The sequence below is a fragment of the Ranitomeya variabilis genome, chromosome 5 (assembly GCF_051348905.1).
Source record: "Ranitomeya variabilis isolate aRanVar5 chromosome 5, aRanVar5.hap1, whole genome shotgun sequence".
Classification (NCBI taxonomy): domain Eukaryota; kingdom Metazoa; phylum Chordata; class Amphibia; order Anura; family Dendrobatidae; genus Ranitomeya; species Ranitomeya variabilis.
This window is the reverse complement of record NC_135236.1, coordinates 423,518,912-423,535,563: the sequence shown is the minus strand read 5'-3', so window position 1 is coordinate 423,535,563 and position 16,652 is coordinate 423,518,912. Positions and strand designations below refer to the sequence as shown.

The 16,652-nt window shown below is 43.1% G+C and overlaps 1 protein-coding gene across 2 annotated transcripts in view; it reads right to left on the bottom strand.

Moving 5' to 3' along the window:
* Nucleotides 1-16,652, bottom strand: part of MYRFL (myelin regulatory factor like) — a 365,303-nt gene that overhangs the window by 9,099 nt on the left and 339,552 nt on the right. For both annotated transcript variants that reach the window (XM_077265271.1, XM_077265272.1), the window contains one exon: nt 6,557-6,665. In XM_077265271.1, coding sequence (XP_077121386.1) covers nt 6,557-6,665 — 109 coding nt within the window. The remainder of the gene's footprint in view (nt 1-6,556; nt 6,666-16,652) is intronic.

The following is a 16,652-nucleotide window of genomic DNA, read 5'->3' as shown; positions in this document are numbered from 1 at the left end:
CGTTACTATTTGTTAGACCTGTTTACATATATGTGTATGTGTGCAGATATATACACGGGCATATATAGAACTATTCCTTCTTTTTGTCCACCACACAACTTATCTGGTACTGTGAATAGATGGGGCAGCCCATATACATACTTTTTTGAATGATATCAATATACTCATTTTTGAGCCTATGTTTCCAATATTGAGCATGTTTGAGTAGTCACGGGGTGGTCCATGATCCACACTATTGGACATGGCTTTTTGGATGTTTCATAATTGTTTTTAAATGGTTTTAATTGTTATTGTGTCCTAAGTGTAATGATTGTGCTGAACTTTTTCTGTAATAAACTGAGTATAAAATATGTCTGGGTGTTCCCTAAATATATGGCATGCTTTTTCTTGTGTCTTGCATGTTCTCAACCTTTTTGCCCATAGGTGAACCCCATTCTTAACATTGCATAGTGGTGCCCTCCACACTCCATTTCTTGTTCTCTATGCGGCCTGTCGCAGCGTCGGTCCTCTGTGGGCAGGACGGGGCGCGCCGCTCACCTGACTGCGCACTGCCCCAGGATGGCGCCAAGCTCCTCTCTGCTGCACGCACTTTCTCCTTTATATGCCCCCATGGTCAGGAGGTTGGTCTGACTCGCTATTGTTTTCCCCAGGGAACAGGGGATGCAGCCTTATGAGTTCTGGACCCGGCGCGCAGGTACCCGCGTTCTGGTCGTCCGCCTTACAACACTACAGATGCATTTAGCTCACAGAGCATTCCCTAGCTTGGATACAATTTCATCCACTTCTAAACAGAGTAGGATTTACGGTTACACAGGTTTTAGACTGTGCATGTAAGCAATTCCCTGACAGCAAGATCCAAAAACACAAGATATATCAAAAACAACTGAAAAATAAAGCATATTAGAAGTATTTCTTCTTCGGAAATAAAACAAAATTCATAATAAAAATACACTATGGCACACTTCATAACATTAAGGAGGTATCATAAAGCAGCAAATGGAGTGCCAAAAGTTGTTAAAGGAGTTTTCAGTTCTTTTTTTTTTGTACCAAATGCCCTAGCAGGGATTTTGTACCACTCCTCCATACAGATCTTTTCCAGATCTTTCAGGTTTTGTGACTGTTGCTGTGCAACACTGAGTTTCAGCTCCCTCCAAAGATTTTCTATTGGGTTCAGGTCTTGAGACTGGCTAGGCCACTCCAGGACCTTGAAATGCTTCTTACGGAGTCATTCCTTAGTTGCCCTGGCTGTGTATTTTGGGTATTTGTCATCGTGGAAGACCCAGCCAGGACCAATCTTCAATACGCTTACTGAGGGAAGGAGGTTGTTGGCCAAAATCTTGCAATACATGACCCCATCCATTCTCCCTTCAATACGGTGCAGTCCACCTGTTCCCTTTGCAGAAAAGCACCCCCAAAGTATGTTTCTCCCACCATGATTCACAGTTGGGATGGTGTTCATGGGGTTGTACTCATCCTTCTTCTTCCTCCAAACACGTCGAGTGTAGTTTGTGCTAAAAAGTTCTATTTTGGCTTCATCTGACCACGTGAACTCCTCCCATACCTCCTCTTGATCATCCAGATGGTTATTAGTGAGCTTCAAATGGGCCTAGACATGTGCTGGTGTTAGCAGGGGGACCTTGTGTGCCCAGCAGAATTTTAATCCATGAAGACGTAGTGAGCTACTAAGAGTAAAGTGTGAGACTGTGGTCCCAGCTCTCTTCAGGTCATTGACCAGGTCCTCCCATGTAGTTCTGGGGAAATTGCTGACCTTTCTCAGAATCATCTTTACACCACGAGGCAAGATCTTGCATGGAGCTCCAGACCGAGGAAGATTGACAGTCATCTTGTGTTTCTTCCATTTTCTAATAATTGTGCCAACAGTTGCTGCCTTCTTACCAAGCTGCTTGCCTATTGTCCTGTAGCCCATGCCACTTTTGTGCAGGTCTTCAGTTTTGTCCTTGTTATCTTTAGACAGCTCTTTGGTCTTGGCCATGGTGGAGAGGTTGGAGTGTGATTAAGTGTGTGGACAGGTGTATTTTATACAGGTAACGAGTTCAAACAGGTGCAATTAATACTGGTAATGAGTGCAGAGTAGGAGGGCCTCTTAAAGAAACACTAACAGGTCTGGGAGAGACAATTCTTGCTGGTTGGTAGGTGATCAAATACTTATTTCATGCAATAAAATACCATTTAATTATTTAAAAATCATATAATGTGATTTTATGTTTTTTATTTTTAGATTTTTAGATTCAGTCTGTCTTGGCTGAAGTGTACCTATGATAAAAATTACAGACCTCTCCATTCTTTGTAGGTGGGAAAACTTGTAAAGTGAGCAGTGTATGAAATACTTATTTTCCCCACTGTATATGTACAGTGTGAATATATATATATATACATACAGGGTGGGCCATTTATATGAATGCACCTAAATAAAATGGGAATGGTAGGTGATATCAACTTCCTGTTTGTGGCACATTAGTATATGGGAGGGGGAAAACTTTTCAAGATGGGTGGTGACCATGGCGGCCTTTTTGAAGTCGGCCATTTTGAATCCAACTATATTTTTTCCAATGGGAAGAGGGTCATGTGACACAGCATTTCTACTGCTGTGTTGGTATCAGTGTGTCAAGAGTGGGAGAAGAGAGTTGAATTGACAATCCAACACAAAGGACAGCACTTTGAACACATTTTATAAGTAGTCATAAACTTGTAAATAACTCATGAAAGAATAAAGTTACGTTAAAACCAAGAACACCATTGTTTTTCCTGTGAAATTCTCAATAAGCTTGATGTGTCACATGACCCTGTTCCCATTGGAAAAAATAAAGTTGGATCCAAAATGGTCGACTTCAAAATGGCAGCCATGGTCACCACCCATCTTGCAAAGCTTCCCCCCTCCCATATACTAATGTGTCACAAACAGGAAGTTGATATCACCAACCATTCCCATTTTACTTAGGTGTATCCATATAAATGGCCCACCCTGTGTGCGTATATATATATATATATATATATATATATATATATATATATATATATATATATATATATATATACCTACCTTGTAATGTCTTCACATCCTGTTCCGTCCAGTTGTGTCCGGATCCCAGAATTCCAAATGGCGGAAGTTCACCGACCTCCATATTGGGACACCCAAGTAGTGGGTGTCTCAATATGGAAAGTGCTGGTAGTGCCAGCCTCTTGCGCGGCACCACCAGCGGAACACCATCACACCACACACAAATGTAACACCCCAGTAACTCGGTTGTTACAGTGGTATTGTCTTTCTCACAGAGGGGTGATGCCATGACTGGAAGCGACAAGGATCCCTTTAACAGGTAACATGTACACACAACACTGTTCTGACTCCAGGCCAGAAGGGGGAGCTCTAGACCCAGTTTAAGGGTAGTTTCCCTATATATTCTGGGTGGAGGAGTTAGTGGTGAGTCTGTGAGGAGAGCTGGAGCTGAGCAGACATGCGGCTCTGCAGCTCCTGACAGGAGAGTCAGGCAAATTGTAGAAGACAGTGAGGGGAGAAGGAGCAAAGGGGGAGAGAGAGAAACTGGAGTGGAGCTGCGATTGGGCTCACTCCAGGATCAAGCGCAGAAGCCAGAGGCTGGAATTCCGAGGTTGAGGGGGTAACTGGATGCCCCACAGCAGAAAACAGCTGGCAGGAGATTCCAAGTCTTCTGGCCACCATTTCACCCGAAGGCACAGCAGCAGATAGAGCCCAGAATCACCACGAGAAGGGACACCTGTAAAAAGACTTGAGTTGCCTACCATGTGGGTAGTGTCCACCTAAAGGGACAGAGAGAGAGGACCTTGTACAGAGCCTCAGGCAACAAGGGACTGAGAACACAGCGCAGTAAGGAAGGCTTCCAACCCCACCTGGCTAGGTGGATTTTGAATTGCTTCCAGGCTGCCCAGATTCCAAAGACCACCTGTAACCTGTACCTGAACTGCATCAGTAAAAGGTAAAAAAAACTACAACCCTGTGTCCTCCAGTTCTTTCCTGCACTCCACCGTCAACCATCCCTTTTACCAGCTACACCGGGAGCCCTGGGAACCAAGCTCTACCTGTGGGGAGCTATACCATCTAAGCTGCCAAACTATCAGCCCCAGAGGACCCCTTTAAGCAGCGTTGGCAATCCCTGGCCGAGTACCATAGGTGGCATCACAAACATACTACATTAGACTTTATTCCCATTTCCATTAATCCCCTTTTTGCTGGACGCCCAGGGCCACGGACCGGGTCACTGCCACTGTGACCATCCCTTTAAGAACAGAACCAGCCCGGTACGAGTACCCCACGGTCCTAGCGGGCGCTCCAAACACACACACACACTCTGCATACGCCGTACGCATCACACACACAAACACACACTGTAACTGCCGTATGCACCACACACGCACACTGTATACGCCGTATGCACCACACACACTCACACACACAGTATACGCCATATACAGTCTATTACGTGGTAACACCAGCGGAACATCGTTGCAAACACGCCACCGCCGGGATCAGCCAAATGAGTCACTGACCACCGCCATCTTTGTACAGGAGGAGCGCATGCGCAGTTTTAATGTGACCACCGCTACCTGCACAAATATAGTGGCGGTCTGATTTACTGCGCCTGCGCGAATTCTGCGCAGGCGCAGTGAATCATTCAGCTGATCCCGGTGGCAGATGCACGACATCTCTACATGCAGAGGAAGCCGGTCACATCAAAAGGGTTTTCCCACAAACGAAAGTTCATTTTAAAAATTGTATGTGTCTGACAGTGTACGGAGAATACCACATCTCCTGGGCAGGGGAGGAAGCAAAAGACAATACTGACATTACAGCAGGGGATCACAGAGGATTTCTTTTGTCATGTAAAATATTTCACTGTTTTTAAACCTCACAAAATGGATCCACTGTGATCCCCTGCTGTAATGTCAGTATTGTCTTTTGCTTCCTCCCCTGCCCAGGAGCTGTGGTATGTTCGGTACATGAGGGAAGAAGACAGCACAGTGGTGGAGAGAGAGCAGACAAGGGGGAGAGCACATGGGGTACACAGGTTAAAAAAAGAGATGACATGAGAGGAGAAGACATCAGATGGGGGAGAGAGAAAGCACACAGGTGTGAGAGAGACAGCACAGGGGGAGACAGCTCAAACTGGACAGCACATGAGGGGAGAACACAGCACAGGAAGGAGAGAGACAGCAGACGGGGGGATAGCACATGGGGTAGACAGGTCAAAGCAGAGAGCACAGACGGGAGAAGTCAGCACATGGGGAAAGAGAGAGTGGATAGGTGGGTGAGCATATTGGGGGGAGAGATTCTCAATGCTGCAAAGCCTGCCCCCATCGTGACATTACCGCCCTCCCGATGCGATAGCATTGATCCTCCATCTAGTATATGTATACACTTATAATAAATATATTATATCTTTATATAAAAAGCAAAGTACTGGACAACTTCTTTATAATAGCTTCACTATGTGCGTAAAACTTTTACCCCTGCATTTGCATATTCTAGTATACATTCACACATCATACAGAGAAATGCTGGAGACTTCCCATCAAGCTTTTTAACCCCATGAAACTGTTGGAGGCCAGTGTTATAAGTTTCAATGGAATCAGCTTGAATGCACTGTAGATGAGATGTTTACCAGTTTTTTGTGCTGGAGGAAAGTCAATTACAAATACAATGCTGAGGGTAGATTGCATTTCCTTGCTACGGGTCTAGGGTCCTCCCCTCCCTTGCAATTTCATGTATGTACATATGACATTTGTAAGGTATTTGCTATTGACACTACTGCTGTAAAATTGGGTCAAAATGATACACCTATATAGCAATCAGAAAAACATTGAAACCACTGACAGAGAAGGTGAATAACAGTAAAGGGAACCAGTAACATCAAGAAACACAATTTACCTGCAGATATAGCGATTAATCTGCAAGTACAGAACATTTAAATCATGTCTGGCAGGCAGCCCTACTGGAGCAGGTAGAAAATGAAGTTTTATTCTCCCAATAGCCGCTGGCTTCCAGTCACCGAGGGGGTACAAGGAGCGATTGTAATCCCCTATCACTATGCAGTGAGCATGCTGTAATCACTGCTCTGTGCACACATGCTGCGATCTACCCGCACATTACCCTTATATCTGCACTTGAATAGTATTTTTCTAGGTGGCAGATTCCCTTTAATTATCTTTTGTGAATGGCATCTGTCTGTAGTGGCATATATTAAGCAGCAAGCAAACAGTCTATTCATAACGTTGTTGTGTTAGATACACCTCTTAAGCATATAAGTGTACATTCCTCTTGTGGTATTACCCTATTGTGCGCTTCTCTCCCAACCAGACCTCAGTATTGTCATTTCATGACAGACGAGAGAGGAAGGAGGAAGGAAGGAGCCTCTGACCCAACATCTTGCATAATACTTCATATTCATACCTAATTAGCCCCAGGGCAAGTTCCCCTCCCACCAGCTACTCCCAGTATGTCTTTTATCATAGCATATTCTAATAAGGTGTATGAAAATGGCTTTATATAAATCTCTTATACCTGAGTTGACTCTGGAGAAATATCTCTCTTTTTCCTGTTGTAAGTTCCTCGGTTGCATATATTTCCCAATGTCATCTTACACTGGTATATGATCAGTGGTTCTGTAGTGCTGGAAAACACAATCATTTTTTCTATAAAGAATTATATTTTTACGAAAATGTACATATAATTCCTTCTTTCTGCTAGCCAAATAGGTCACAATTAGAAAATCCCACTTTTATGGCTGTGCCCTTCTTTTCATAGCATTGATCACAATACAAATATTTTGGCAGACAACAGGCCCTCTATGACTAAATATAAATTTCTACTGCATTTAGACCCCTGGATGGCCATCTAGTGGGTGCTCTCTATGCTATATGGTATGAAGAGGGCTCATGTCCTACTGACTGATACGTAGGATCTGTAAATTAGATTGTTGTGATGTTAAATATGCACATAACATTATTACAAATAAAATGTACGCAATGCCATCCAAGGTAGTTAGGTGGGTTTGGTTTTTTATTTCAGAGATTGTCATTGTCAAGGACAAACTATTAAAAAAATGTAATAATGTAGTCAGTCCTCAAGGTTTTGTGAATTATTTTCCTTTCTTATAAAATCTTAGTTGAAAATTTTAGACACAAACTTAGAAGCAAATAGTTTTAGTAGGGATATCTGATCATGCCTATTACAGAGAAATCTAAAATTATCATCATTACATGCAGACTTCCAAAACCTGACTATAATAATGAAGCAATTAAAAACTGTGAAAAATATTAGAAATCACCAATATCAGATCTCAGAGCCTGAAGACTGCTCACAAAAAATAACTCCTCATTTCAAACAGACTAAGAAATAAATGAGCTTCAAATTAAAAGTTCAAGTATTAATACGGACATAATAGTTGTAATTTCAAGATTTTAACTAAAACTGCAAAGAAAAGAAAAAGAATGAAACTAATTGGGCACTTTGTGAACTTTTCTAGAGTAATGATTTGCTAGAATCTGGAAATGACAGCAGCGTTCCCATTAACATTTTTTCCCTAAACCCGTTTAAAGGTAGTAATATTGTCAGTGTGATAATATACTTACTGATCGCCAACTTCTCTGGTATCCAGTAGAGTTGAGCGACTTTTACTTTTTTCGGATCGAGTCAGGTTTCGCGAAACCCGACTTTGTCAAAAGTCGGGTCGGGTGAAATCGGGCCGATTATTGCGAAAAGTCGGGGGCCGACTGAAACACGAAACCCAATGCAAGTCAATGGGGAATCAAAGTCGGCAGTGAATGGAGGACAGGAAAACACCTACAGTGCCCATTTTAATGCCAAAAACATCAATTCTTATTACTTAAGCTTGTCAATCTTAATTTACTTTATAATAATAGTTAGGCATTGAAAACTGGAGGTCATTTGGCTAAAGTTGTGGGGGGTAGGGCTGGCTCAAGATTTTTGTGGGCCCAGGAAACGCGGAATACGTCACGGCAGTAGAGCAGGGAGAGGTAAGTATTTCAACTTTGCAAGTGCTGTGATCCTGAGCAAGCAGGGGTGGCCCACTCATTGGCACTGGCACAGGGCCCCTCATAGTACAGCGGTGTGTTTGACGGCTGGTGGCGCCTCCCACTGGCAGAGACACTTTTGCGTACTATGAGGGGCCCTGTGCCAGTGATGTCACCAACGAGTATGCCCCCCCCACCTGATGAAGGAACCTGCATTTTCATCTGCACCTTCCTCTTTGTCCCCTTGTAAGGTGCTATAGTATGTGGGAAGGGGAACCTGACTTTCAGCAGGGTCAGATTCTGGCTGTGTAGAGTGCAAGGGGAATGTAGTGGTCTGGGTCAATGTACCAGCAGACTCATCTAGCAGTGACTGGGCAATGGGCAGGATGAGGAGGAAACACAGATATAGGCCCAAATAATAAAGTAGGCTAAATGCAGTTCAAAATTGGTAACAGGACTAAACAGGCGGCATTGCTTTGTTCAGTGGAGGAAAACTGTAATGAATAGCAGACAAAGTTAGTAGGCCCAAATAATAAAGTGGGCAAAATGTCTGCCAAAAAATTGTTCATAAATAAACAGGTGGCATAGCTAGGTTCAGGGGTGGGCTCCTCTGCTAAGTAGCAGACAGTGGTAGTAGGCGCAAAGTATTAACCCAATGGTACGGGATGTTTGGTAGTTAGTCCAGGCTTGCAAGTGCATGCTGGTTAAATGTCTAAGCATGCACGTTGTATTTAAATTTTGAAGATTCTTCCCTCTGCTAAAGGTCTTTGAGCATTTTTTACAGATAACTTTTGACTGATCATTCGGATCTTGGTTAAAAAATTGCCACACTACACTCTTCCTACTATGGAATACCTTTTCAGGCATTGCATGCTGTGCTACTTTCACCGGATGGCCACACTGTCCTAAAACTGTTTTTGTTTTTGACAAACGTTTTTGGCCTGATACGGGCCTGCCAGATGACAGCTGTTGCGATGTAGATGGCTGCTGATCATCCTCCTCCGTCTCTGAGCTACTGGCAGCAGCACTCTCTTCCCCCAATGGCTGACAATCTGGGTCAACAACTGGGTCATCTATCACCTCCTCTTCAATGTCATGTGCACCTTCCTCTGTGTCACCGTGTAAGGTGCTATAGCATTCGGGACGGGCACCATAGTCTCATCAGGGTCAGATTCTGGCTCAGTACACTGCGAGGGCAATGTAGTGATCTGAGTCAATGGAACAGCATAATAATCTAGCTGTGGCTGTGCATCAGTGCACTCCATGTCCGATTCATCTTGTAATGGGCAGTTAACAATTTCCCTTTCTAACCCAGGCACGGTATGTGTAAAGAGCTCCATGGAGTAACCTGTAGTGTGGCCTGACGCATCCTTCACTTTTGGTTTGGGTCAAGGACACAAGGAAACATCTTGTTCCTGACCAGGAGCATCCACTGACGACTCGCTGCTTTTATATTTGGAACTTTCTGAAGAAGAGGCGAAAGAGCTAGAGGCTGAGTCAGCAAGGAAAGCCAAAACTTTTTCCTGCTGCTCCGGCTTTAAAAGCTGTTTTCCTACTCTCAGATATGGGAGCCTTCGAGGCCTTGTGTAGCCAGATGATGACGCTGGCTCAACACCTCCAGCCTTAGGTGCTATTGTGCTTTTGCCACTACCACCAGATGCACCACCACCACCATCAGTACCAGCTGGCAACCACCGCCCACGGGCTTTTCCACCAGACTTCCTCATTTTTTGGAAAATCTAACCAAAATAACAACCATTATATGGTACTGTAAAACAAGGTAGAAGGTGTATATAAACTTGTTGAGAATTTAAATCTCACTTTTTTGGGGGAGACTGAACCAAAACTCAGGCCCAGTGTATAAAACAACACAATGTAAGTGGCAGAAAGTGGCTGGCTGATATACGACAAACTAACAGGACTGAAGTATATCCACTTTGTGAGAATTTGAATCTCACTTTTTTGGGGGGGAGACCGAACCAAAAACTCAGGCCCTGTGCATAAAACAACACAATGTAAGTGGCAGAAAGTGGCTGGCTGATATACGACAAACTAACAGGACTGAAGTATATCCACTTTGTGAGAATTTGAATCTCACTTTTTTTTTGGGGGGGAGACTGAACCAAAACTCAGGCCCAGTGTATAAAACAACACAATGTAAGTGGCAGAAAGTGGCTGGAAGATATATGAAAAAATACAAGGACTGTAGTACAATTTCAATCTCCCTACAATGATCTCAGGACAAGTATGGCAGCAATAAAAAGGACTGCTGCACACAAAAGTGTGGACAAATAAACAAGATAACTGTGCAGAAAGGAGCAACAGGATTTTTGCTTTTAAAAAAGCAGTTGGTTTGCACAGCAGCGTGCAAACAGCAATGCAGCTATCAGGGAGCCTTATAAGGCAGCCTAATAAAGCTACAGAGCTGATGCACAAAAATATAGCCTCCACTGTCCCTGCAAAAAAAAGGTGGTGTTGGACAGTGGAAATCGCTACAGCACAAGCAGTTTGGGGGTTAATCTTCCCTCACTAACTATATCCCTTTTTCTGATGAAGCTGCAGCAACCTCTCCCTATGCTAAGATCGGCAGAAGTAAAGATGGCGGTCGGCGTGCACGCCCCTTTATAGCCCCTGTGACGCCGCAGAAAGCAAGCCAATCACTGTCATGCCCTTCTCTATGATGTTGGGGACCGAGACCTACAGTATGTCATCACGCTGCCCACACTCTGTGTCCTCCTTCATTGGCTGAGAAATGGCGCTGAAAGCGTCATATGAAACGTGACTTTTGCACGCAGATCGGCGACCTCATGGCCAATTCCACACTAGGATTGGGTCGGGTTTCATGAAACCCGACTTTGCCGAAAGTCGGCGATTTTTGAATTTGTCCGATCCGTTTCGCTCAACCCTAGTATTCAGCGCTAGTGTTGAGCATTCCGATACCGCAAGTATCGGGTATCGGCCGATATTTGCTGTATCGGAATTCCGATACCGAGATCCGATACTTTTGTGGTATCGGGTATCGGTATCGAAACAACATTAATGTGTAAAATAAAGAATTAAAATAAAAAATATTGCTATACTCACCTCTCCGACACAGCCTGGACCTCACCGAGGGAACCGGCAGCGTTGTTTGCTTAAAATTCGCGCTTTAACTTCCTTACTTGAAGTCCCGGCTTGTGATTGGTCGCGCGCCGCCCATGTGACCGCGACGCGACCAATCACAGCAAGCCGTGACGTAATTTTAGGTCCTTCAGGATTTTAAAATTACGTTCCGGCGTTGTGATTGGTTGCGTCGCGGTCACATGGGCGACGCGACCAATCACAAGCCGTGACGTCACGGGAGGCAGGAGACGCGCGCATTTTAAAATGCGCGCGTGTCCTGCCTCCCGTGACGTCCCGGCTTGTGATTGGTCGCGTCGCCCATGTGACCGCGACGCAACCAATCACAGCAAGCCGTGACGTAATTTTAGGTCCTTCAGGATTTTAAAATTACGTTCCGGCGTTGTGATTGGTTGCGTCGCCCATGTGACCGCGACGCAACCAATCACAACGCCGGAACGTAATTTTAAAATCCTGAAGGACCTAACATTACGTCACGGCTTGCTGTGATTGGTCGCGTCGCGGTCACATGGGCGGCGCGCGACCAATCACAAGCCGGGACTTCAAGTAAGGAAGTTAAAGCGCGAATTTTAAGCAAACAACGCTGCCGGTTCCCTCGCTGAAGTCCAGGCTGCGTCGGAGAGGTGAGTATAGCAATATTTTTTATTTTAATTCTTTATTTTACACATTAATATGGTTCCCAGGGCCTGAAGGAGAGTTTCTTCTCCTTCAGACCCTGGGAACCATCAGGAATACCGTCCGATACATGAGTCCCATTGACTTGTATTGGTATCAGGTATCGGTATCGGATTAGATCCGATACTTTGCCGGTATCGGCCGATACTTTCCGATACCGATACTTTCAAGTATCGGACGGTATCGCTCAACACTATTCAGCGCTGTTTCTCTGAGACACATGATGTCGATTTAGATTCTCTGGATCAAACTATGGCTCAGAAATGGCTTTTACAATGCAAACATATGGGGTCCCAAACCGAGGCTTCGTACGCTTACAGTGTATAAGAGACTTCCAGTGTGACTTGGAGAGCCTTGCAATAGTTCAGACGGGAATAAGACGTTTTGGAAAGTTAAAAGTAAGTAAAGGATGACTTTTTTAATTGTTTCTGAGGTGCAGGTGACAGGAGTATTGAGTGACCGGATACAGGGAGTGAAGGAAAGATCTGAGTCAAAAATATAACATGCATGCTTGGCAGTTATGGTAGAGCCATCACCAGAAATTGTAATATTGGGCATCGGTAGAGTAGTAGAGGGAAGAAACACAAGGAATTCAGTTTTGGAAAGAACCCATTTTAGATACAGGGAGGACATAATGTTACTGTTGTAATTTATATATCATTCTTATTTTTTTTTATTTGGAAGGTGCACCATTTTTAAAAAAAGAGGAACTTGTTAAACCCCATCTATAAATCCCACACAGTCACCAACAAGTTTCAGACACTCAGTGCTCTAAGCATAGTGGTCATAAGCAAGGGCCTGAGACATGTGCATTGTCAGGTACTCATCTAAGCTCACGTAGATTAGAACAGTAATTTAATTTATTAAAATCACCACCCTATGGCAAATATTTTTAATTGGAATAGAAATCAAATTGTCCATAGTGTATAGTAAGTCTTAGGCTACGGTCACACTTGCATACCGGGGCTTTGCAGACGTCTGCATACTTCCTCCCTGAAGTTCCGCCCACTTCCGCACTTCTTCCATTTAAGTCTACTTCTGTATGCGTCCTCCATACCTATCTTTAACATTGGGTACACAGGACATGCAGATGTATGCGGATGCTTAGAAATAGAGGGCACCATCTAACCAAATACTATGTGTGCTCGACCCGCCGCATGTCAAAAAAGTACAATCAAACCAAAGAAAAAGAGACATGCATAAACGGAGGGATCAACAAAGTATAACAAATTTTATTAATTCAAGGTCCTAAGACAACACAACTTGGAATTAAAAACACTTAAAAAACACATTGACAAAACAATATACCCGAGAAGATGATGGGAACACAATAGATCACACACACGGCAAAACGGTCCCTTATCAAATTACCTCCATACTAGCAGTGCAACATTTTGCTCTCTCTCAAAGAACTATTGTAAAGCTAGATTGGTACCCAATATAGAGGAAAGGATGGTTCAATAATATAAACAATATATGTAGGCAATCATATCCTGACCGTATGGATTATCAATACAATGCCTCAACTAGGTACACAACCTAAGAAAGATCAAGGTTATTACAAAAATAAAGTAGAAAGCTCAGAGCCCATACTGGAGAGCTTGTAATCAAAATAAATTCCTAATGGACATGCTCATACCCTTTGTACAGCTGAGGAGGTTGAGGTAGAAAAAGGAGGGACCGGCTCCCATGTGGCCTACCCGACGCGTATCGTCACCAAAGTGACTTCATCAGGGGTAAAACCAAGTTGTGTGGTCTTAGGACCTTGAATTAATAAAATTTGTTATACTTTGTTGATCCCTGCGTTTATGCATGTCTCTTTTTCTTTGGTTTGATGTATGCGGATGCGCCATTTTGACGCGACCGCTGACCACATGGGAACGCAACTTACTGCTTTCCTGTACGGTTGGCGGGTGCATCAAAATGACGCATCCGCATACATCCGCATATCCTGCGTACCCAATATTAAAGAAAGGTGCGGAGGACGCATGCAGAAGTAGGCGGATCTAAATGGAAGAAGTGCGGAAGTGGGCGGAGCTTCAGGGAAGAAGTATGCAGCAGTCCATAAAGCCCCGGTACGTAAGTGAGCGTAGCCTCAGATGGAGAAGTTAGAGGACAAATATTTTACTATATCGGCAAAAGAAAGTAGAACTCCAGCTCCCTTTGGCAAATGACGGTACAGGTTTAGTTTTTTAATATATTAGTCAAGTTAGTGTGACTGTCTATAATCTACATTATGATTTTCATTGGTGTCTTTGAGCTCATTCTAAGTGTTGGTGCCCATAAAAAATGACTTTTTAGGCACTGGGAAAGTGATGTGAAACAAGGTTGTGTTAGTTCTTTTATTTGGATGAAATATGTAGCATTCGGAATCCTTCAATAGATCTTCGTAGGCACAAAGAGTGGCGATAAAGAAAACTATTTGTCTCTCCATTATACAGTAAAGTAGTTTCATCCCACGCAGCAGACTGAACATGGTAAATGTTACATGCAGAGGAGAACTAACCATAATTCGTAGCAATCGCTCTGAGAAAGGGGTGAGCTGGCAGTTGGGTCAAGGGCTCTCCAGAGTGTTTTTCCAGAGGCTTGTAAAGCTTAGATCAAAGCAAGGGATTGGGCGGTATGTGTCTCTATGCAGAAATGCACAAAACAGCTGAAGTGATGGGGATTTAAATGGGAAAACAAGCAGATTACAGTGTGTCAAGGGAATGAAAAGTCAGAGTAACGGTACAATAAAGAGGGATTACAGCAAATGACAACACGAGCTAACATGCTGCGTTATTCAGTGGATTACAAGTGGCTATGTAAAAACCCAGTTCTATTAATCAAACTCACTTTAATAGTGAATACCATTAATTTAACAGTTTACGTGTTTCTCTATTGCCATTGAGAATTCAGGTTAAATGCTAATAACCTATTTTTTTCAGGGACCATAACAAATTTAAAGTGACTTTGAGGGGTCTATATGCTAGAAAATATGCAAAATTGACACCATTCTTAAAACTGCACACCTCAAAGTGCTCAAAAACACATTCAAGAAGTTTATTAAATGGAATCTGTCACCTAATCTTGGGCCTATAAACTGCTACAGATCGCTTGGAAAACGCTAGCATTCTGCAAGCTAATTACACTTGTAAAACACTATTGTTTAGTGGGAAAATGCATGCCAATTCCCCATGCTTTTTTGCCCGCAGCACAGTTGCGGAATTGCCACAGAAATTTCCGCGGCAATTCCGGACGTGTGCACATAGCCTTCAGGTGAAGCAATGTGGAAGGAAAAAATTAACTTTTAACCTTTTTTGACCAAAAATTTAATTTAGACCCAAATGTTTTTATTTTCACATGGTAAAAAGAAAAAATGGATCCCAAGATGTATTGTGCAATTTCTCCCGAGCACGCTGATACCACATATGTGGGGGAAAATTACTGTTTGGATGAACAGCAGGGCTTGAAAGGGAAGGAGCACCGTTTGACTTTTTGAACTCAAAATTGGCAGGAATCGAGAGTGAACACCATGTCGTGTTTGAAGAGCCCTTGATGTGCCTAAACAGTGAACACCCCCCTCCCCCCACAAGTCATTTTTCAAGCTGGTATTATAAAGTATTCCAATTTTCTGAGATAACGACTATTGGGTTTTCATTGGCTCTAAGCCATAATTAGCAACATTAACAGAAATAAACACTTGAAATAGATCACTGTTTGTTGTAACGACTCTGATATATATGGCAGAGTGAAAGAAGAAGAGAGCACTCTCCAATCGTCCGAAGCAGGTAACTTTATTCACATACGGTAAAACATCTTCACGACCGGGGGTGCTGTACAATGAGAGCGGCAAGCCTGACGACGGCCGTTTCGTGCCTGATGGGCGCTTCTACGGGTCAGTCCCTGACCCATAGAAGCGCCCATCAGGCGCGAAACGGCCGTCGTCAGGCTTGCCGCTCTCATTGTACAGCACCCCCGGTCGTGAAGATGTTTTACCGTATGTGAATAAAGTTACCTGCTTTGGACGATTGGAGAGTGCTCTCTTCTTCTTTCACTCTGCTATTGGATACGACTGACATTCTGATGAGTACAGCACCCGTGATCGGACGTCTTGATTTCAAACGCAGGTGAGCAGCTTCCACTACATTCTATAGGCGGTGGTGCGGTCTATCTGTTTTCCTCATTATTGCATGTCTGATATATATGGGATTCACTTTTTGTATTGAAGAACTGAAATAAATTAACTTTTTTATGATATTCTAATTTTGTGAGAAGCTCCTGTATTTCACGTCATCTAAACTCTGTTTCCTTTTTTTCTGCTGCATCACTATTGATTAATGTGCAATCTCTGCTCTAACCAAGTCTTTTTCACATGTGCTGTTGCTTAGTTCTATTCTTCCCATTCTGTACATAGAATCTTATCAGTAGCAGCTCCCATCTCAGTAATGGGAGAGTGTCTTCACTGAATACAGATTTTACCTCAGAATTGAGAGTTTTCATAATGACTGATCAATTTTGGCAGAGAAAGAAGCAGTTTTCTCTCATAAGATATATTACAAAGTTGCTTATTTCATGTGTACTATTGATTTCTGAAATAAAAATTGAAATGACGGTTACCCTTTAACAGTATAGATAACATTATTTTTGAGAGAGCAATATGACCTGATAAAAAGTTTCCTTTAATAGTTGTCATTTGTAAGCCATGGATTTCCATGTTTAAAAGGTCCCGATTCAATAAATGCTTTTTTACTGTATCTTGGATTATGGCGAAGTTTAGTCTAATTTCCTATCCGCTCATTTTATAAATTTTTTTGCCATAGTAACATAGTACGGACAGATAAAAAGTA